This window comes from Rhinoraja longicauda, chromosome 5 (assembly GCF_053455715.1).
Source record: "Rhinoraja longicauda isolate Sanriku21f chromosome 5, sRhiLon1.1, whole genome shotgun sequence".
Classification (NCBI taxonomy): domain Eukaryota; kingdom Metazoa; phylum Chordata; class Chondrichthyes; order Rajiformes; family Arhynchobatidae; genus Rhinoraja; species Rhinoraja longicauda.
In genome coordinates this window covers 33235133-33258476 of record NC_135957.1, presented here as the reverse complement: position 1 = coordinate 33258476, position 23344 = coordinate 33235133, and the positions used below count along the sequence as shown (strand labels likewise).

Here is a 23344-nt window from a genome sequence, read left to right as displayed (position 1 = left end):
CAATCTTGAGTTATATTGAGAGTATTGTAGAACTAAACTACCATTCTGCCCTACTTCTGCTGTCTTCCAAAAATAATCCTTCTTTTCTGCACCTTGCTGCAGTATAGTTTCATTGCAGCCAATGCTTGTGTAAAGTGTAGGTGGTTATTATTAACTTCTTGAGCTTATTAATTAAATCACACTTTCTCAAAAGATCTTAATTTACATCTCATGTAAATGCACAAAAATATTTCATAATGAGATAGGTAGCTAAACCTTTACCTCCCACACCCAAATCCTAACCCCTTATTATCTGTCACTTTCTTCATTTGAACTGAGGAAAGCAATTGCAGTGTCTACATTATGGGTTAATAACCCTGTTGATATTGGTTAACTTGTTTGCATGTTTGATCCATGTTGCATGTTTTCATGTTGATTTATTATGCATTTGAGCATGCATTTACTTGTAAGGTAGTGGGCAATTAGCGAACAAAAAATCAATGGAAGTGTTAAGTAGTTAGATTGAATTACTGCTCAATACATATATGAAATGGAATGCCCAAGCCAGTCTACCGGAATTACTTAGGACAGACACATAAATCCGGAGTAACTCAGCGGGTCAGGCAGCATCTCTGGAGGAAAGGAATAGGTGATGTTTCAGGTCGAGACTCTTCTTCAGATATCACTAGAATTACTTAATGGTTTGGAAATGAGCAAACAAATGCTGTTTCTTGTGATGTTGAATCTGATAAAAGGGTGGGCTTATCTTTGGAAGAGAAATATTTGCATAATTCTTTACTCTTCTTGATTTTCCTCGTTTAAAAATTGAATTTCCCACTAAATCAGTGATCTCCCCCTTTGCTAGGTTTATAAAGTAAGAATGTTTTGAGATTATAATGGCGAGTAGATATAAAGACAGAACATTGAAGAAGTCATAACAACATAATTCAGAAATTAAGCAAATTTTACCTTGAAAAATAAAAGTAAAAGTAGATTTTTGGTTATAGTACAAGTTATCAAACATTGGTATGTCCCCGCATATTCTATCAGCATTTATGGTTGTACAGTGGAGAACAAACACACTGACTTGTTGCATCATGGCTTGGTTTAGTTTAGTTTAGAGATACAGTGCGGAAACAGGCACTGTCAAAGACCCAAAGCACTCTGACCATGTTCTTATCTCGCTTGTACTATCGGGAAGAAGGCACAGGATCCTGAAAACCATGACCTCCAGGAAGGAGAAAGAACTGGTCCAGTTGGGCTCCAGAGAAAGAACTGTTTTTTTCCAAGCAATTATTGGACTTTACAATACTACACAACTCTAACCACAAGTCTATCTCAGTAACCATGACTTTTGTGGGCTTAATTCTTGTTGCACTGTGTATTTCAGTTGTGCACGATTCTAGTCTTGCTACTGAGGGAGTGCAACATAGGTTCATCAGGTTAATTCCCAGGATGGTTTGACTGACAAACGTTGAAAGAATGGATCAACTGGGCTTATATTCACTGGAATCTAGAAGGATGAGAGGGGATCTTATAAAAACATAAAATTCCTAAGAGATTGATTGGACAACCTAGATGCAGGAAAAATGTTCAAGATGTTGGGGGAGTCCAGAACCAGGGATCACATTTTAAGAATAGGGGGTAGGCCATTTAGGACTGAGATGAGGAAAAACTTCACTGGATGTATTCGAGAGAGTTAGGTAGAGCTCTTAGGGCTAACAGAATCAAGAGATATGGGGGAAAAGGCAGGAACAGGGTACTGATTCTGGATGATCAGCCATGATCATATTGAATGGTGGTGCTGGCTCAAATGGCCTACTGCTGCACCTACTTTGTCTGGTTATCTGGTGTCACTGATTATTAATTTATTGCCATACAATAACCCCTCGTTTTAACGGAATTCTTTATCATGGATTTCAGTTATAGTGGACCAAATCTGTTGTTGACAGAGTTGGTTGTTTCACGGAATGACCACTAGGTGGATGGAGAGAATGGTGTTTTTGAACCCTTTTAGCTTAGCTTGGTTTAGTTTAGAGATGCAGCTTGGAAACACAGTCCATGCCAACCATCAATCACCTATTAGTTCTATCTTACAATCTAGGGACAATTCAGTGTGTCGGATAGAACCAGCGTAGTGGCTATATCTTTCCTCCCACATTCCACATTGCAAAGACATTCTAACAGTGTGGATTTCAGCTCCACCCGCCACAAAGACATACTGGCCTGCAGCCCAACTGGCCTCCGCAAACCGCCAGCAGAGCCACTGCCCCCAAAGCACCAGAATCCCGGGCTCAAGGTTGAGGCTGGGAGCCCCCAGTTCCACCCTGCACATTCGGGACAACTCGCAGTGTGTAGGATAGAACTGGAGCACCCAGAGGAAGCCCACGCGGCCACAGGCAGAACCCGAGGTCAGGATCAAACTTGGGCCTCTGACATGGTAAGGTAGCAATACTACCGCAGTGCAACTGTGCCAACCCAAGGTATTGTGCATTTTGTGTCCTTTATTGTTTATAGTGTAGTGTATGTTGGTCATTTTCCCAATAATACTGTACACATCAACCCTCGTACTTGGTTGTAGCGTACAATCGTTAATAATGGACCCCGTGTGGTCTGTTATCGCGAGGGATTACTGTATTGATTGTTGTAGATTTATTTGTGTGTTACCACATTAATTGGCTTGTAAAGCTGCAGCAGTGCTTAAAATAGCCATTGGATAAAATTCACTTTCCAATTACCTTGGGATCGGGTCGATTTTGAAACAATTCTCAGGAACAAAATATGTCTGGGTTTGCATCAATGAAAGAAGATAGCCTGAAGAAGGTTCTGAACCCAACTGGACCAGTTCATCAGTCTGAAGAAGGGTCTCGATCCGAAACGTCACCCATTCCTTCTCTCCTGAGATGGTGCCTGACCTGCTGAGTTACTCCAGCATTTTGTGAAATAAATACCTTTGATTTGTACCAGCATCTGCAGTTATTTTCTTACACTACAATGAAAGAAGATAAATCATTACATTGTACATGGTATAGATGAAGCTAAAAGTTTATGATCAAAGGGCTTTTTGTTTGTCAAGTACTAACTTTGCCTTCAGGATTTCGTGATTTAGGAAGCAGTGATGGACAAACTCTTTGAATATTCATAAATGCACCCTCATTTCTGGGGCCACAGTAGATTTGTTATCAAAATTTGTTATTTTGTTTTCCTTGGCCTTTTTTTAGTTCCTGGTTATTTTAGATGACAGAATAATTTACACTGAGCCGTCATTGGTATGAAATATCTTTGCCAATCATAACTGATAATGCTACAGTAGCAACCAGCATTTAGCTACCACTTATTGGCTAAATGAAAGCACACCATATGCTGAAAAATGTGTTTATTTAGATAACAAATAGTGGAAGGATGATTCATTATTATACAATGGCCCTGATTAATAGAGCTGTGGCGGCACCCGGGGGCTAGGCCACTCCCTTGGTCATTCCACTCGGCACTCAGTGGACGGGAGGGATTAGGTCACTTCCTGGGTCAGTCCCCTTGGGTCAGGTGGTCTGGGACTATAAAGGGTTTGGGTGTGTCGACTCACGTTCTTCTTGAGTGCGGTGTTTGGTACCACAGGTAATAAAGTTATTAACTACTCACCTGGCGTCTGGCCTGATTACTGCGGTGACCGCACCGACTACACTGGTGACCCCGACTTTCCCTCGCATGTCGCGATGGACCAGAACCTGCTACTACCCGACTCTTCCAGTCAACCGCTTTTGGACCTTCCCGCGGACCCTGCCGCCCGCGCCGCTATCCACGCCGTGTCGGTGTGGCTGCCTCCATTGTGGACCGAGGACCCCGACTTCTGGTTTGACCAGGCCGAGGCACAGTTCGCCCTGCGGGGCATAACTGCCGACGCCACTAAATACTTTCACGTGGTCAGCGCCCTCGACCCGGCCACCGCGCACCTGGTCCGACCCTTCCTCCGCGACCCCCCGGCAACCGATAAGTACGTGGCCCTTAAAGCCTTCCTCCGTCAGCAGTTCGGCCTCTGCGAGGCTGAGCGGGCAACCCGGATCCTCTGAATGCCGGGCCTCGGTGACCGCACCCACTACACTGATATATTGCAGCAGCATCTGTATTTCAGCACCATGGCGATATTGCCATTTACTTGCCACTGCAGTATATCGCTCGGTTTAGCCTTGTTTAGAAAGGACAAATCCAGTCTGCCCAGTTACAGCTGAATTTGTATAATCATCAAAAATTGCAGCAGTTATTCTCAATGGTTCTGCTAGCCTTTGCACAAAATGCTCAGTTTGTGTTCTCACTCTATTTTCTGACCTCATTGCAACACCATTAAGTGCATAATCCAACAAAATAACTGAATTTCAGAGATGCGGTATGACTGGTGCCTCATCATAAAAATGGCAGAGTTTGCGCATTCTCCCAATGACTGCATGGCTTTATTCGGGTGCTTGGGTTTCCTGCCAAATCCCCAAATTGTGCGGGTTTGGTTCTGTAAATTGACCCGAGTTTGTAGGAAGTGGATGGGAAGGACTAGGGTGGCACAATGGCGTAGAAGTAGTGTGGCTGTCTCACAGCGCCTTACATCACCAGACACCCGGGTTCAATCCTGACTACTGATGCTCTCGTTCTGGAGTTTGTATGCTCCCCTTGTGACCACGTGGGTTTCCTCCAGGATCTCTGATTTAGATGTGCAAGTTTGTAGATTAATTGGCTTCTGTAAATTATATCTCGCGTGTGGGATACTGCTGGAGTACAGAGTGATCGCTGGTTGGCGTGGACTCTGGGCTCTACAAACTAAATGATTCAATTGCATTTATGTTAAATGCAGACAGCTATCATGCGTTTCCAAAACCTGAATTAGATATAATTTAAGTGATGAATTAGGGAACACGATTTGCAATAAGCAGGTCAAATTCGACCGAATTTTTTTTGATCAGGAATGAGGGGAGCACTTTAAGTAACTTTGGAAATTGGCAAGCAGAAAAAAGGCTGACTTGGATTCAAGTGCGAGGGAGGGGGGGGGGTAACCTCCTGTACTATTCTATGTAACCTCCCCACAGAAATCAGTCGTCATTGTCTCTTAAGAACACATGGTACTTGACAAGTTAATTGACACTTGTGCAACGATACTTTATTAAACAATGTAACACTCAGCTTTTAGTACTGTATTTTTTACTTGCAGTAATAAAAATGAAGTTATTGCTATCGAAAAGACCATATTTTTGAAAACACTGTTTATTCTGAAACTGAAATTCTAGCCCCTAACTGCCATTTCCTCATTGACACAGGATGAGGAAACAGCTGAGATCCTTTGTGACTGCTTTGACTGGTCCATTTTTAAGAATTGCACCCAAACTAAATGAATATGCCACTGCTGTCATAGACTTCTTCATTAAGTGCCGAAGAAGTCTATCCAAGTGCTCCCTGACTGGAACTTGTGAATGAGCCGTGAGATCCACTCATTGGTGAAAGTCAAGTCATAGAGTCATATAGCGTGGAAACAAGTCCTTTGGTCCAACTTGCTCACACCGACCAACATGGCCCAGCTGCATTAGTCTCACCGTTTTGATAAGTACCTTCCTCAGATATGTCCTCTGGCAGTTCGTTTCACATACCCTTTGTGCAAAAAAAAAAAAAAAAAAGTTGTTCATCGGGTTCCCATTACATCTTACCCCTCACCGTATACATATGTCCTCTGATTCTTAATTCCCCTATTCTGGGTAAAAGTCTCTTGTGTATTTGCCCTATCTATTCCTCTCATGATCTTGCATACCTCTAAGATCCTCCTGCACTCCAAGGAATCAAGGTCTAGCTTGCTCAACTTCTCTCTATAGCCCAGACAATCGAATCCTGGCAATATCCTTGTAAATTTTCTATGCACCCTTTCCAGCTTCACAAAGTTTTTCCTAATACAGGGTGACCAGAACACAATGCTCTAAATGTGGCCTCACCAATATCTTGTACAACTCTAACATAACCTCCCAACTGAAGAAGGGTCTCGATCCGAAACATCACCCATTCCTTCTCTCCCGAGATGCTGCCTGACCTGCTGAGTTACTCCAGCTTTTTGTGAATAAATCGATTTGTACCAGCATCTGCAGTTATTTTCTTATATGACATACTCAATACTCTGTCTGAAAGCCCCTTTGACCACCTTATCTACTTTTGATACAGCTTTCAAGGAACCCTGTACCTGCACTCATAGATCGCACTGCCCTACAATAGTCTCCAGAGCCTGGCTCGTTTCCGTGCTGTACTATTCTGACTCAAACTGCCTGCACATCCAAAACATCTGTCACTTTCCCTCCTTTCTTCACCCGCTCGCCACCTTCTATCACAATCATTCTGAAGAAGTGTCACACCCGAAACATCACCTGATCATGTTCTCCAGAGATGTTGCCGGACCTGCTGAGTTACTCCAGCAGTTTGTGTCTTTTCTTCAATCGATTTCAGAAAGCAGAGTGTTCGTCTAAATCAATGGTGCTGAAGTGGAGGCAGTTGGAACTTCAAGTTCTTGCACATGAATATCACCAACAATTTGTCCTGCTTCCTCAGAAGAATGAGGAAATTTGGCATGTCTCCAATGACTCCTAACAATTTTTATAGATGCATCATAGAAACCATACTAGCCAAATGCTGGAAAGTTGAGTTGGAAGTAGGGTCTCGACCCGAAACGTCACCTATCCATTCCCTTCACAGATTTTTTCTGACCCCTTGAGTTCCTCTGACACTGACTTGTTTTCTCCCTGTTTCTCCCCATCTATGGATAACGTTCACTTCATTATTACATGCCTGGCACAGATCAATTAACATTGGACAATCCAGATATTTAACGGGGTAAACTGACTCACGACCACGCAAAGCATTCCATGTTCTGATTGAGCCTTCAAGGGGAATATTTAGTTTGTTTAATGTTGTGGTTATGTACAACATATTAAACTAATTACAATGATACTTGAAACTGGGCAAAGGATCAGACGCTATTCCTTTCCTCCAGAGATGCTGTCTGACCCACTGAGTTACTCCAGCTTTTTGTGTCTATCTTCGGTTTAAACCAGCATCTGCAGTTCCTTCCTACACAGACTGTATTGTGTGCCTGGCTATCTTTTTTTCCCCCCCAACTTTCAGCATTAACCCTTTTACTTGCCCCTCTATGCAGCGATAAGTTGGAATTTGCAATGTTGCTAATTATGAGCCATCGTACCCAATTCTTAAAAATGTTGGGTCTTCAGTCTGACGTTTAAACCAGCATCTGCAGTTCTTTCGTATACTAAAGCATTTTCTATGAAGCTTGCTTTCAATTTCAATAAATTTCTCAACATAACCTAAGTATGAACAAGTTTTTATCTGTAGTACACAACAACAATACAATGGGTACAATGTTGTGAAACTAATTGGTAAATGAAAGACATAATTTTGACTGAAAACAGCAGAACATTGAAAGCTCTGTAAGGGTGCATATGTTTACGTGTTGTTTGAAAAGACTCGTAAATAAAATTAAAAACTGAATGCAATTTTTTTTGCTGCTATTTTCCCCCGAACTTAAAAACTTTTAATTATTTTTCATTTGGCATCACCTACTCATCTAAGTGAGAGGGGAAATATTTAATAGGACAGCTTTTTCACACATAGGGTGGTGCTCCCAGAGGAGGTAGTTGATGCAGGTACTATCACAATATATAAAAAACATTTGGAAAGGTACATTGACAGGAAAGGGTTTGAAGGATATGGGCCAAATGCACATAAATGGGACTAGTGTAGATGGGGTATCTTGGTAGGTGTGGATAAGTTGGGCCAATGGGCCTGTTTTCACGCTCTATGACTATGACTCTAGTATAAGAGTGCCCAAATTATACTGTTGGACTTCACAGGCTGAAGTAGTTTTGGATCTAAGGTTTCCAAGAGCAAGAAGAAACAGTTCTTTAATTTGACCAACCTTGGACCATTTTCCCCTCTGCCTATTCCCTTTTAATGGCACTTTTCTTGCTGCCCTCGCACCCATCATGGAGAGTGAGTTCTTTTACACGCACACGAATGTACAAAAATAAAGCAATCATATTAAAAATGGTTATACTAGGTTGCTTTATATTATATTGCTCATTTTACTCTGTTCCATTGTTCACCGATCACTGTTGCATTCTACTGCTGCCTGCATACAGGCAGAAACTAAAACAGGTAAAAACGGTTTCCAGGGTCATATATAAATGGAATAATGAGGTTGATGAGGCCTTACAGGACTGCTTTGACACAACTGACTGGCAGATGTTTGAATACGCAGCAGAAGGCAATATCAACGAATACACAGACTCTGTCTTAGGCTACATAAGTAAGTGCATCGATGATGTGGTTCCAAAAGCCACCATCTGCACTTACCCAAATCAGAAACCCTGGGTCGGACGGGAAATCCGTGCTAAACTTAAAGCACGGACTACTGCCTTCAAATCAGGTGACCTCAACGCCTACAAGGTAGCCAGATATGACCTCCGGAAGTCCATCGGGAAAGCCAAGAGAGACAACAGAAACAAAGTGGAATCTGACTACTACAGCTCGGACTCCAGACGCATGTGGGGTGGATTACGCTGTGTCACAGACTACAAAGGGAAAAACAGGAACACTGTTCAGCCTACCGCATCGCTCTCAAACGACCTTAACATCTTTTACGCCAGGTTCGATGCAGACAACACAGTGCCCACCATGAGTCCACAGGTGTGCAGGGGAACTACCACACTGTCCTTACCAACGGCAGATGTGAGACGGTCCTTCAAAAAGGTCAATGACCGCAAAGCTCCAGGGCCGGATGGTATTCCAGGGCGGGGCCCTCAGAGCGTGTGCTGATCAACTGGCAGAGGTGTTCACCAACATCTTCAACCTCTCTCTGAGTTAGTCTGTGGTTCCCACCTCCTTCAAAGCATCCCTCATCGTTCCTGTTCCAAAGAAACCAGTAATCTCCTGTTTAAATGACTACCGTCCTGTCGCACTGACATCAGTCAGCATGAAGTGCTTCGAGCGACTAGTCAAAACTCACATCTGCTCCTCTCTCCCTGATTGATATCTTGGATCCTCTTCAGTTTACATATAGACCAAACAGGGCTTCGGACGATGCCATCGACATGGCAATACATACTGAGCTCACCCACCTGGACAAAGGAAATACATATGTGAGAATGCTCCTTATTGACTACAGCTCGGCATTCAACACTATTAGTCCCTCAAAACTCGTCCCCAAGCTCCTTGATCTTGGACTGGAGACCTCCATCTGCGGATGGATATTCGATTTCCTGACGGGCAGGCTCCAGGTGGTGAGAATTGGCAGCCACACCTCTTCCTCACTGATCGTCAAAACAGGCACACCGCAGGGCTGTGTGCTCACTCCTGCACTCCCTGTTCACGCTCGACTGTACTGCTAAGCACAGCTTAGCTACTGCTAAGATCATCCTAAAGTTTGCTGACGACACGACCATCTTGGGCCTCATCACAGACAACAATGAGACGGCCTACAGAGAGGAGGTAAAGGCACTAAACAGCTGGGGCCAGGAAAATAACCTCTCTCTTAATGTCAGCAAAACTAAAGAGATGATCGTGGACTACAGGAGGCAGCGGGGGAGTGGACACCTCCCCATCCACATCGGTGATGCTGAGGTTGAAAGGGTCAGCAGCTTTAAGTTCCTCGGTGTGCACATCACTGAGGACCTTTCCTGGACACTGCGCATGGACACAATAACAAAGAAGGCCCGCCAGCGGCTCTTTTTCCTGAGAAGACTGAGGAAGTTTGGCATGAACGCCAGCATCCTCACAAACTTCTACAGATGCACCATCGAGAGCCTGCTGACGGGCTGCATTACAGTCTGGTACGGGAACTGTTCTGCCCACAGCCACAAATCACTACAGAGCGTGGTGAAGATGGCACAGCACATCACTGGCATCTGTCTCCCGGCCATTCAGGACATTTTCTACCGGCGGTGCCTGCGGAAGGCACGCAGCCACCCAGCACACAGGCTGTTCTCCTTGTTACCGTCAGGCAGACGATACAGGAATATGGCTGCGCGTACCACCAGACTTAAGAACAGTTTCTACCATCAGGCCATCAGGCTTCTGAACTCATAAACACATTTCACATCATATATGTTGATTATTTTAATATTGTCTTTTTATCTTACTAGTGTCTTTTTTATCTTATTTATCCTTGGAATATTACTGCTGAGGTGACCAGTTGTCTTGTCAAATACATTTCATTGTACGTTGACCCTGTGCCAACCTACATATGACAAATAAAATTAAAATTAATTAAATTATTCATTCTACATGATTTTAAATGAAGTAGCCTAATCTAATCCTCAAGAATTCGTGCAAACTGATCTAATAAAAGTTCTAACCCAGAAAATGCAAAGCAGGCTTGAGGTTCACATTTTGGGGTTGCTGCTGTGCTCTCAAGTAAAATACTCAAAATAGTGATACATTGGTGATTTGGTATTTCAGATCAGCGGAACTGATTTTCAGCATATTCTGGCTTTGGTTTCCAACTGCTTTAAGTGTGCCATGTCAATTTTTTTTCAATCATTCTATCAATCGGAATTTTATAGTTATATTACAAGTCAACATATCGCTTTGGACGTTTCCCAATTTGCCCCTATGAATTGACTACAAATCTAATTTTATTTTCAGGATGGACTCAATGCTCTGGTTCAGGATTTGGACTTCCCTGCCCTCAGGAAGAACAAAAACATTGAAAACTTCTTAAATAGGTGTACGTTGATTTTTTTTCTTTTGCCTGTCGTTTTGTTAATGCAAAAAATCCAATGATTATCATTGTTTAAATTAAATTAAATTAAGCTTAAATTGTGGTTTTTGAAATATATAAATAAATATTTTGTTTTTTTAAAATACCAAAGAACAAGCAGCAGTTTTAATGAAAACAATTTACTTAACTGTCCAATAGATGCATTCTATCTTTAAGTATGGACACTGAAAATGATTGAAAAGGAGGTTATTTTGCAACACTGGGAAGCAGGGGATTACTCAAGGTAGTGAGAAACATGAATTCAATAAAAATGGGATTCTGGTTACAGAGGAGTATTCTTTGATTATAGATATGTTTGTTCTTGTGTTTAATGCAACTTGATACCAAATAAAATACTGTCCTCTTGATACTAAGTAAAAACAATATTGCAGGATAGGTGGTAAACTATTTTAAAAAAAGCAAAGAGATGAGTTAAAAGCCACTATTTAATATTGAAAATAGTGACGAAGATAAATAACTTTTGAAAATTTGGAAATAATCCCAAAATATTGCTTCCCAGTTTATTCTCAAACCTGTAAAATATTCTTCATGTAGTTGTTCTTGTGTCACTCTGCTTCACTTCATTTGAACTGTTAAACGTTTATGCCATCATGCTGCACTAAATGATTTAACATATTTTTAATTGATAATTGTCAATATTTTGTATTTAGCAATATTATCTCCAAATGAAAAGCAAATTTTAATTGTGTTTTCTTCCCTGAACCCTTCTTCTGCAAACCAACCAACCAATCAACCAGATGATAAAGTTATGGATAAGGTCCGAGAAATGCAAATGAAAGCGGAGGACTATGAGGTCGTAAAAGTAATAGGACGTGGTGCATTTGGTGAAGTTCAGCTGGTAAGAAGTCTGCAATTGGTTAGAACAAGAGTAAACATTTTTGTAGTATCGTATTGAGGAAACAATTCTAATTTCTACAGTGGTTTATGCAGTCTTGCTGATTAATGAGAATATACTAGATTGATAATCCTTTCAAAACTGAGGAAAACATGTTTTTATTGCATTTTAGTTGTCATTTATTTTCAGAAAATGATTTGGAGACCCCTCTGATCTCATGATATTTCTTGTTACTTGATTGGCTGTGGTATTTAATATGGAGTTGTGGTTGGACTCCCTTCAATTTTTATCTTTAATGCCTGTCGTATAATTTTATGTCATTTCCATATCCTCGTATGGAAAATACAGCAAATTTCTTTTCAGCATATTCCATTATGACTCCTTAAAGAATTCTTATTTTCAAACAATGAGTATATCTATACTTTTGGCAGGCACACTGATCATGCATCTCTGGTCCATTATAGCTTAAATGCTTATAAAAACTGCTTGTTGATAACATAGTCATGATCACTTTGAGACCAATGCTAACAACTTAAATTTAAATGATTAATGAGTATAGCAGTAATGGGAAGAAAATGGCAAGGATGATGGTTTTAAAATTGAGGCATTGCGTATCTTGAAACCAATATTGGTCAGAGAGCACAGCAGGACAGAACGGAAGTTGGGAGATGTGCTGCAGAATTTTGACTGAATAGTTTACTGGGGTAGAAAAAAGGTTGACTGCGAGTGTGTTAGAAATGGTGTTGGATCAAAGACTTTAATAGTAAATGAGCTGTTCTAGCTAATGAAATGGATAAGCTCTGCAAACTTCATTTCTGAGCCAAATTAGACTGCAAATTTAGATTTTTATGTGACTTCAGACACATACCAGGGATAATGATGGTGCTCAAAGGACAGTGAATGTGGCAGAGACAGGTGTCTAAAGCAGGGATTAAAGGGGATGGCTTTGATAATTAGTTGAGGATTTTTTGTTGCAATCTACAATTGAATTTCGGGCAAGTCAGAAAAGAATGTTGAGAAGCAAAGAGAAAGTGGTAGAATGGTAAAGAAAGTAGAGCTGGTTGGCATCTGTGTTCATATGTAAATTGATATTATTGCAAATGACAGCACAAGATGACAGACGGATGGGAAAATGTTGGAGATGAGGATAAATTATTGAGGTAATCAATGATGCAGGAATAATAAGCTGTCATGGACAAATCCTCTTTATAACTAGTTGGATATAAATGAAACCACGTGAATGCAGTCTGACTGATTGCTGAATATTAAAATGCTCAAAGTCACAACTGCGTTATAAGGGGCTGAGATGTTGAAATTTGAATTCAGAATACTTTGAATTTGTTTCTTTATAGGTTCGACATAAAGCGTCTCAAAAAGTATATGCAATGAAGCTTTTAAGTAAATTTGAAATGATCAAGAGATCTGATTCAGCATTTTTCTGGGAGGAACGAGATATCATGGCCTTTGCAAACAGTGCCTGGGTTGTCCAGGTGAGGATGTATTTTTTTCAAAGAATGAATTGCTAATTTGAGTTCGAGTATTTTTGGAGTGAAGTTTCAGTTAACTATGGGAGTAAAGAGACCAGGAGGCTAAATGTTAATATAAAACATAGTTCATCATTGTTGGATATTGCTGATGCTATATGCAACAAACAGCACAATAGTGCATCAACACCCAAAATTTTTCTCCTCGTTATTTGGATACATAATATACCAATTTGTAAATTTAAATTGCACCATATAAATGGAGGCTTGTACAATGGAGTCATGAGACTGCAGAACGAGAGAGCAGGAGTTTAAGGTGAGAGGTGAGAAATTGAAAGGAGATCTTCCATTTTCCACACGATGAGATCCTTTCCTGGAATGAGCTACTAGAAATAGCAATGAGCTGATACAATTACAATGTTTAAAAGTCATAAGACCTGTTTCTATGTATAATTCTAATTTATTTCCATGGAAGAATTGCAGCATATAACATACTGAAGGTCCTTTCTTCATGCCTCAATCATTCCCTGGAGGAAAGCATTCAAGCTCAAATAATGACATTTCTTCCAGTCCCTTTTTCAATACTCAAAACTATTTAAGCTAAAGTGCCTATCTTCATTGAATGCTCAGCCAGAGAAAGTATTTTCCCCTCTGTTTATCATGGCTTGTAGATGCTGACTGATTTTCCAACACTACACTCTGTTAGGTGTCAATTGACAGTTCAATCATGGGTAGGTTTAGCAATTGAGCCAAATCTGCTCCGCAGTGAAGTCCAGCATTTCATCTTATCATCATATCATATATATACAGCCGGAAACAGGCCTTTTCGGCCCACCAAGTCCGTGCCGCCCAGCGATCCCCGTACATTAACACTATCCTACACCCACTAGGGACAATTTTTACATTTTACCCAGCCAATTAACCTACATACCTGTACATCTTTGGAGCTTCCCTGGTTGATTGACAATAGACAATGATAACAGCTTGATGCACCGTTTGAATTGAATAAGATTATCTTCTAAAAATAAACCATTCCTTACAATGTACCCCTGGCACTATAAAGTTAATGGTATGGTTTGCAAATAAGGCACGGTAGCGCAGCGGTAGAGTTGCTGGTTTACAACGAATGCAGCGCCGGAGACTCAGGTTCGATCCTGACTACGGGCGCTGCACTGTAAGGAGTTTGTACGTTCTCCCCGTGACCTGCGTGGGTTTTCTCCGAGATCTTCGGTTTCCTCCCACACTCCAAAGACGTACAGGTATGTAGGTTAATTGACTGGGTAAATGTAAAAATTGTCCCTAGTGGGTGTAGGATAGTGTTAATGTGCGGGGATCGCTGGGCGGCGCGGACTTGGTGGGCCCAAAAGGCCTGTTTCCGTGCTGTAAATATATGATATGATATGATATGATAAGGTTTTTGGGGATGTTGGGTACAAGTACAAAATAGGAACCAGTTTACTGATGGGTAATTCATCTCTGTTTTTCAGATGACATATCTCAGACCATGTGCCAAAAAATAACTTTGTTTGTTTAGAGGCATTTTTATTCAACAATGCACACGTCATTTACTATTATGAAAAAATAAGAATTATAACTAATTCCCACTTGTTGTTTGCAGCTATTTTATGCCTTTCAAGATGACAGGTACCTCTACATGGTGATGGAATATATGCCCGGTGGTGACCTTGTAAATCTCATGAGCAACTATGATGTGCCAGAACGATGGGCCAAGTTTTACACTGCTGAAGTAGTGCTAGCCTTGGATGGCATTCACTCAATGGGTTTTATTCACAGAGACGTTAAGCCTGATAATATGCTTTTAGACAAATTAGGACATTTAAAGTTGGCAGATTTTGGAACTTGCATGAAAATGGATTTGGTAAGTTAAAACACATTTGATATATTTTGTCTGCTTGTTAAGTTTTTAGAAACTTTTTCATGTGCTCTCAAAATTGTTGCCATTGTGCATTGAAGATTTTGATTTGTTCTATTGAAATCTTAATTTGGTTGCTTTATGATGTGCAAATAATTAGGTTGCATAAACTGCCCATATTTTAATGATTATAGAAAAGCAGCATTCATTTGTTTTTTTTCTTTGTGATCATTAAAACAGTTTCTTCCTTTGACTCCAGAATGTAACTGGGCATTCCACGTGCAAATTTGCATTTTTTCTTGAAGTGGTAGTTGTTCCATGACTTTAAGGTTTTATTATGTATATTGGCATTTATATTTCATTTGATCTATCAATCGTGCCCTTTAAAATTGGCAATGTAACCCAAATTTCCATTTTGCAACAGTCATTGTGAAGAAACATTTGGTTTATTGTTTAGCTATTATAATTTTTGCTCATTTTTTTAGGCATGCTGTATTATAGAATTTCAATATTAAAGCAATTGTTGTGTCAGATGTTTAATTCTGCTTGGAAACCCTTATGTGCAAATCGAGAAATCTAGTATTGCTAACTGGGTTTAAATTTGGATTTCAGTGAAGCATGCTTTCATTTCAATCTTTGCACACGGAAGCAAATTCATAGTACATAAAAGAGTACCACACAGGAACAGGATCTTCAGCCCACAATGCCAGCGCCGAATGATGCCAAAATAAAACTAGTTCCTACTCCCTGCACATAATCCATAACTACCCATCCTTGCATATTCATATAAAAATCTCCTAAACGCCACTACCGTATCTGTTTCCACCACACCCCCATCAGCGTTTTCCAAGCATCTACCTATCTCGGTATTTCACACATCCTCTTTTCTCCTCTCATGTTAAAGCTGTGCCCTTTATTTGTCTTTTCCAACCAGGGGAAAAGGTTCTGCTGAGCCTCTCGTCATTTTAAATACTTCCATCAGGTCCCCACTCAGCTTCCGATTCTCCAGAATATACAATCCAACTTTAATAAACTTTTCCTCATAGTTAATCCAGGCTGCCTACTGGTAAACTTCAGCTGTACCCTCTCCACAGCCACCACATCCTTCCTGGAATAGCGTGACCAGAATTGCTCACCCTATCTGCAATCATTTGTGAGTTTTTTGAATTTCTAGCAATGGCATACAGATAATTTCTCATTGCAAGTCATCCAGTGCAGCCATTCTTGCTTCATAAACAATAAAGACCAACAAATGTAGATAAATCGGGTGATTTGTTTTTTCACATTTTATTGAGTGATAAATTGGCAATACCTGTCTGAATTTAGTGTACAATTGTCCCTGTTATCTCAAAATTGCTGTTTATTGGCTTCCACTTATTTCAGACAACACTTGGCAGTAAGAACAGGGCAGATCTGAGTACATCAAACTGAAGAAGGGTCTCGGTTCAGTCTGAAGAAGGGTCTCGACCTGAAACGTCACCCATTCTCTCCTGAGATGCTGCCTGACCTGCTGAGTTACTCCAGCATTTTGTGAATAAACACCTTCGATTTGTACCAGCATTGCAGTTATTTTCTTATACATCAAACTGCAGATAATTTGGAAAATACTAAATGTTTGGGTCATGTACTATTTTGCAATTCAGTTTAAAACATAAACTAGATTACAACTCTAGCATTTGAAGTTTTGTTTTATTTCATGAACAATGTTCTTTTCCATGATCTCATCTTATTGCACAGACTGGAATGGTTCGATGTGATACAGCAGTTGGAACTCCTGATTACATTTCTCCTGAAGTACTAAAATCGCAGGGTGGAGATGGATATTATGGACGAGAGTGTGATTGGTGGTCTGTAGGAGTTTTCTTATATGAAATGTTGGTTGGTAAGTTTAGAAACATGCTAAAAAATATGTTTAATTTATAAAGTAAAGAGGTGGTGATGATTAAAATTGTTTTTTTGTGGGTTTTAATTTTTCATGGTTGGTTTGTATTTTGCAATAGTTAAATCTGCCTTTTCTGCTGATAGACATATTTTTGGACTATGGGGTTGATGGTTTACGGGAGAACAGGCAGGAAAAGGGTGTTGACGTTAAGATTTCGTTTTGTTCCTATTGAATGCAAAGCAAGCTCAACCACATTGCCCAGACTGCTCTTGTTTCTTATATTCTCATAAGCTAATTGACACAGCAATTACAAAGATAATACATTGCATATCATTTTGTTAATTGTCCATTCACAATATGTAGGTATCTTTGACAAGGGTAATGCTTATTCTCCATCTCTAAATGCCCTTGAGAAGATGATAAACGGGTATTATTTGAATAATCTGTGATCCATTGGTTGAGCCAATACAATTTGTGAATTATCCACCATTCATAACTGAACATGGCAGGACATCAGAGCATTGGATTTGGTTTGTGAGTTGATGTATTTTTGTCTGTACCCAGCGGCCTTTATTGTTCACCATGATTATAGTGTTACGCTGCAGATTTACCACTCTGGCACCTCGTTTGTGGGTGCAGTTCTTGGTGGCTTTTCTGCACGTATCATTGAACCAAGGTCAAGCCCCTACCATCATAGTGCCAAGTCATGAGGTCATAAGTGGTAGGAGTAGAATTAGGCCATTCGGCCCATCAATCATGGTTGATCTAGCTCTCCCTCCTAACCCCATTCTCCTACCTTCTCCCCATAACTTGTGACACCTGTACTAATCTAGAAACTATCTCTGCCTTTAAAATATCCACTGACTTGGTGTCCACAGCCTTCTGTGGCAAATAATTCCACAGATTCACCACCCTCCGACTAAAGAAATATCTCCTTTTTTCTGAAAGAACGTCCTTTAATTCTGAGGCGATGACCTCTTGTCCTCGTCTCTTCTACTAGTGGAAGCATCCTTTCCACATCCACTCTATCCAAGCTTTTCACTATTCTGTACATTTCAATGTCCCCCGCCCCCCCCCCCCTCATTCTTCTAAACTCCAGCGAGTACAGGCCCAGTGCCGAAAAACGCTCATCAGAGGTTAACCTACTCATTCAAGAGTGAGAGATATGGTAGGTTGAAGTTAAAGATTAATGTTATGATACAGTGCTGTTGTTTTTGATCATGGTAACCAGTTTTGAGATGTTGAATTAATTCTAATCCATCTGGTCAAAAAAAGTATTTGGCACATTGGCCTTCATCAGCCAGAGTATTGAGTATAGACGTTGGGAGGTCATGTTGCAGTTGTATCAGACGTTGGAGAGGCCACATTTAGAGTATTGTATTCAGTTCTGGGCATTGTGTTATAGGAAAGATGTTGTCAAGCTGCAAAGGGTACAGAGAAGATTTAGGAGGATATTGCCAGGACTAGAGGGTCTGACGTATAGGCAGATGCTGAGTAGGCTGGGACTCTATTCCTTCTAGCGCTGGAGGATTAGGTATGATCTTATTGAGGTGTATAAGATCATGAGAGGAATAGATTGGGTAGATGCACATAGTCTCTTGCCTAGAGTAGGTGAATCGAGGACCAGAGGACAGGTTTAAGGGAGGGGGAAAAGATTTTAAAGGAATCTGAGGAGTAACTTTTTCACACAAAGGGCAGATGTATGGAACAAGCTGCCAAAGGAGGTAGTTGAGGCAGGAACTACCCCAACATTTAAGAAGCAGTTAGACTGGTACATGAATAGGACAGGTTTGGAGGGCTATGGACCAAATGCTGGCAAGTAAGACTAATGTAGCTGGGACATGTTGGCTGGTGTGGGCAAGTTGGGCCGAAGGGCCTGTTTCCACACTCTATGATTATATATCCATTTCCATAGCTTTCCAATTTCCTGTCAAATTACCCCATCAGAATTCTAGTCAATAAAAGCAAAAAAAATGCTGGAAATGTCAGCAGCTCGGGGCCCATCTGTAAACAGGGAAACAACTATTATATTATGTTGTTGACCTTTCTTCAGAACTGCATAAGATTAGAAGTTATTTATGTTTTAGGTTAGGGGAAGTTAATAATTCTCGTTTCCCCACTCATTACTGACACAGTCAACAATCTGACTTAATTCCATCCACAGTCACTTTTGAAAATTATTCATTACTTTCCTTTAGATTATATGCAATCATGCTGTCATTTTTTTCTTCTATGAAATACAAGTAATGAATCGGGAATTTTAATTCAAGGCCTAAATATACAGACGACACAAAGTTGCAGAAACAGGTGATTTCACTCCACATATCTGTTCCCCTTTTAGATAATTGCTGATCTCTGACCTAATTCAGTGATTCAGTGTACCTTTCCTTCTTTAACTCCATTGATAGCTAGGGTTGCAAAAAAATGAAATTTTCATCAGATGGAAATTGGCATCAGTTATCAATTACAAAGGAGCTTCTACTGTTCTTTGCATGTGGAAGAATTTCAAAACTTCACATCTGAACGGTCTTGCTTTATTGTTTAGACAATGTTTCATTCTCATAACTTTATGTGTTAGCTTCTGAAATTGTGTACATTGCTACAGGAATTTATAATTTCCCTTGTCTCCATTTAGCATCCTGAAAAATATTCATTCCCTACAGGGTTAATAGCTACATTGTGTTGTGCTCAGAACAGCTCCGTTTTCCACATGCACTTCAATTGCGGCATAACTTCTAACCTCAGCATTTCAGTCCTCTAACTAGCATCAACGTATTTGTCTATTTTCTGAACAAAGAATGACATTTTACCTTCACGTCTCTGAACCTCTAATGATTCATATTTTTAATCTTAAAAATTGTACAATGCATTAAAGGATGGCGCAAAGGCTTATATGAAATCTGCCTACCATAGTTTGTCACAATCCTATCTGGCTTGAGTTTTTACAACCGCAAATAGACATGTGATTATCCTTCACATAATGTGAATTATTTATAAATGCCATTTTTAATTGTAGTGCTAAAATATCCATCAAAATCTGAACAGCTTCCATTGTTCTCATTCTTTATATTCTACCATTTTGAATCCATGTAATTAATTTTGCTTCAGTTTCATTAACTGTAATTTTACTTTACTGTTACTTATGAAGGAATTTTGTATGTACCTCAGGAAATTATCCAAGTAAAATTCAACGATTCTGCTGTCCACGACTTAGTCACTTCTTCAAAACAAAAAATTATTTGATATCACAGGACATGATCCACACTGACTCTTCTCATCAATTGAACATTTTAAATGTGTTTACATGTTAATTTCCTTATTATAAGCAGTTTTCTGATAACACATTGTATATAATTCAGGGTTTTTGTTTTTACCTTTCTCTCCCTTAGTTTGGCAAGGAGATAATCCCATCTGTCTTTTAAAAAGGGCATGATCTGAAATGGATTGTCTTGCAACTTTCTTGTCCATCTCCATTTATACACAAGAATTAAAATGCACTTCCTGTGCAGTTATGGCTCTTCAGTAATATTATTTTGACACCGCTATTTGATTTACAAAGATAAGCATGTGTCCCTAATTTATTTCCTTGATGTTCAGAATTCTATCAGCTTCCTGTACTTGAAATAAGGATTAAATTTTACTTGTCTTCATTTTACTTTTCACTTTTTTACTTAATTCACAGTATCAATGTTGGCCTTCCTTTGCGTCACACAATTTTCCCATCAAGATTGGAGAAGCCTGGAGAACAATATTTTTAGTTTTCAAGGCTAAAACTGAGACTGAACATGCTCTGTTCAGAAAATGTTTCTTCTGATAATAAGAGTCCTTTGCAATTTTTTCCCCTTCACCTATGTAGGTCTATGACTTCTGATTTGAAGGGATGGGCAGCAATTACATTTTAACAAGTTGGATTTCTAGAAATCTTCTTTGTCGTTTATTTCCCTTCAACAATTTGGGCTTTACAAAATATAATTTATACTAAGGATTGGTTTCATTGATGGGAAGTCTATTTTGGCACACATCTCAGATGATATTTTTTTAAATCTTGACCTATGTCTCAAGTCAGTAACTTAATTGATCAATTTCTCTCTCATAGTTCATGATTCTATATTTATAACTGCCATGTCCAGAGTAGCTGGAAAATATATAAACAGTGAAATGTGTTTTTAATGTTATGCATCTCTGTTGAAGGATTCGACATAGCTAAGATGTTTAACTTTTTTTGCAAGAGCACAGAAGTGAAGTTCGTTCATCTTGCATGAATTCCTCTTGTACCTATCAGGTGACACGCCGTTTTATGCAGATTCCCTTGTTGGTACATACAGTAAAATTATGGATCACAAAAATTCGCTCAACTTTCCCGATGATGTTGAAATCTCAAAGCATGCCAAAGACCTCATCTGTGCCTTCTTGACTGACAGGTATTTTCCCCAAAATTTTAACAAAGTTTATTAAATATCAGCAAAAGTATAAGTTGAATCATCTGTGAAGGTATCATTTACATCAGAAGTTGAATTTAAATCTAAAGCCTTTTATAATCTCCATTCAATTTTTTTAGCTTAAAACCAATTCAAAGCCCAAATATCTATAGCTGTAACTACCGAACCTCCTTCAATGTCCTACAAAATGTATCATTCTTTGGCCTTGAATTTTTATTCCTGCTAAATGATAATTTTCTTTAAAGTCAAATATGTTGAACGTCATATGAATGCAATTCATTGATTGGAGAAAACTGTGTAAGAGTGCAGAATACATTACATCAGTCGGGCACTAACGTGAAAGTAGCATAGTAGTTAACGGGATCTTTAAGAAGGTAAGTCATCAGCAAGTATTAAGAAGGGAGATACAAGCAACTTTCAAGAATGGAGCCATGGGGTATAATTGAAAACAATATTGGTCTTGATCATGCAGAATTTACTGCCTTAATCTCAAGAGAAGGAGAGGCAAAGCAGAAAGTGGATGTGGTGACATTTGATGATGGGGTGGGAGTAGAATGTATAAGAACTGACCTTGCTTAAAATAAATGTGCTTGGATATATATAATTTTGTAAAGGGAAGTGAGGATCGTATTTGCACAAGTGCTTGGAGTAATCTTCCAATCCACAATGAATACGGATATAGAGCCAGGCGAATGGAAAATAGCACATGCGATATCCTTGTTTAAAAATATGTAATATATTCTTGGCAAAATATATGCAAAGATATGCAAAGGTATGTAGGTTAATTGGCTGGGTAAATGTAAAAATTGTCCCTAGTGGGTGTAGGATAGTGTTAATGTACGGGGATCACTGGGCGGCACGGACTTGGAGGGCCGAAAAGGCCTGTTTCCGGCTGTAGATATATGATATGATGATATGATATGATATTCCTGGCAGTAAATGCCACCTGGTTTAACCACAGTGGCCTTTTCAAAATGACAAGGAATTATTTAATAAATAAAATTTGAATTAACAAACATAAGATAAATCAAAATATTTACCAAGTTTGCGATCGAAGCTCAAGAGAGTCAAGAAACACTGGGTGGCGCCACCAGCAATGGCTGCCACGCCAACAATCTCTTACCTCGATGGATATACAATTTTTTTCCCTTATCGTATCTCCGTCCCTACTGCGGCCTAACATCGAGGAGTTGGCGGCCTTTCCTGGAGACTGGCCCGACGCTTCATGTCATGGGCACGGCGCGAACTTTAACATCGCGGAGCTTGTGATCCTTTGCCCGGGATCGACTGTGGAGAACTCCAACCGCGGGGCCTGTGGACTTTAAGATCGCGAAGCCCGCAGATTCTGCTAAGAGGCCGATTCGGGAGTTCCATGCCGCAGAGAGTTTCTACCGTCCCGACGCGGGGGTTTCGATCATCCCGGCGCGAGGGCTTCGGACCGTCGGCTGCAACGACTGCGGGTGGTTCAACAGCCACGACCGTGGGTGAACAAAGAGGAAGATGTTTGAACTTTATTATCTTCCATCACAGTGAGGAATGTGGAATCCGCTGTGGTGGATGTTTATGTTAAATTTTATTTTATGTGGCTGTGCTTTTCACTTAGTATGGCTGTATGGTAACTCAAATTTCACTGTATCTTAATTGGTACATGTGACAATAAATTGATTTTGAAATCTTGAATGTTTAATTGTCATATGTAGCGAGAACAGAACAATAAAATTCTTAAGTGCAGCAGCATAACAAGCCAGTAAACACAGTACTCATATTTAACATAATAAAATATATATTTTGTTAAAAACTGAACTCAGTGTAACCAAGGCAGCTTGGTTGTTTTCTAGATAAGTATTTGTAGTGTTCAAGAGCCTGATAATTGTGGGAAATAAGCTGTTTTTGAACCTGGAGGTCATGTTTTCAGACTCCTATACCTTCTACCTGATGGCAAGTGAAATGAGCATATGGACAGTGTGGAGTGGGTCCTTGATGATGCTTGCTGCCTTTTTCAGGTAGCGCCTCCAATAGATCCCTTTGATGGGGAGGTCAGTACC

At 39.9% G+C, this 23344-nt stretch overlaps 1 protein-coding gene across 1 annotated transcript in view; it reads left to right on the top strand.

The window, feature by feature from the left end:
- Positions 1–23344, top strand: part of rock2a (rho-associated, coiled-coil containing protein kinase 2a) — a 113990-nt gene that overhangs the window by 28553 nt on the left and 62093 nt on the right. Inside the window, exons 2-7 of the mRNA XM_078399264.1 lie at positions 10651–10732; positions 11524–11624; positions 12974–13111; positions 14724–14984; positions 16716–16860; positions 21143–21281. Coding sequence (XP_078255390.1) covers positions 10651–10732; positions 11524–11624; positions 12974–13111; positions 14724–14984; positions 16716–16860; positions 21143–21281 — 866 coding nt within the window. The remainder of the gene's footprint in view (positions 1–10650; positions 10733–11523; positions 11625–12973; positions 13112–14723; positions 14985–16715; positions 16861–21142; positions 21282–23344) is intronic.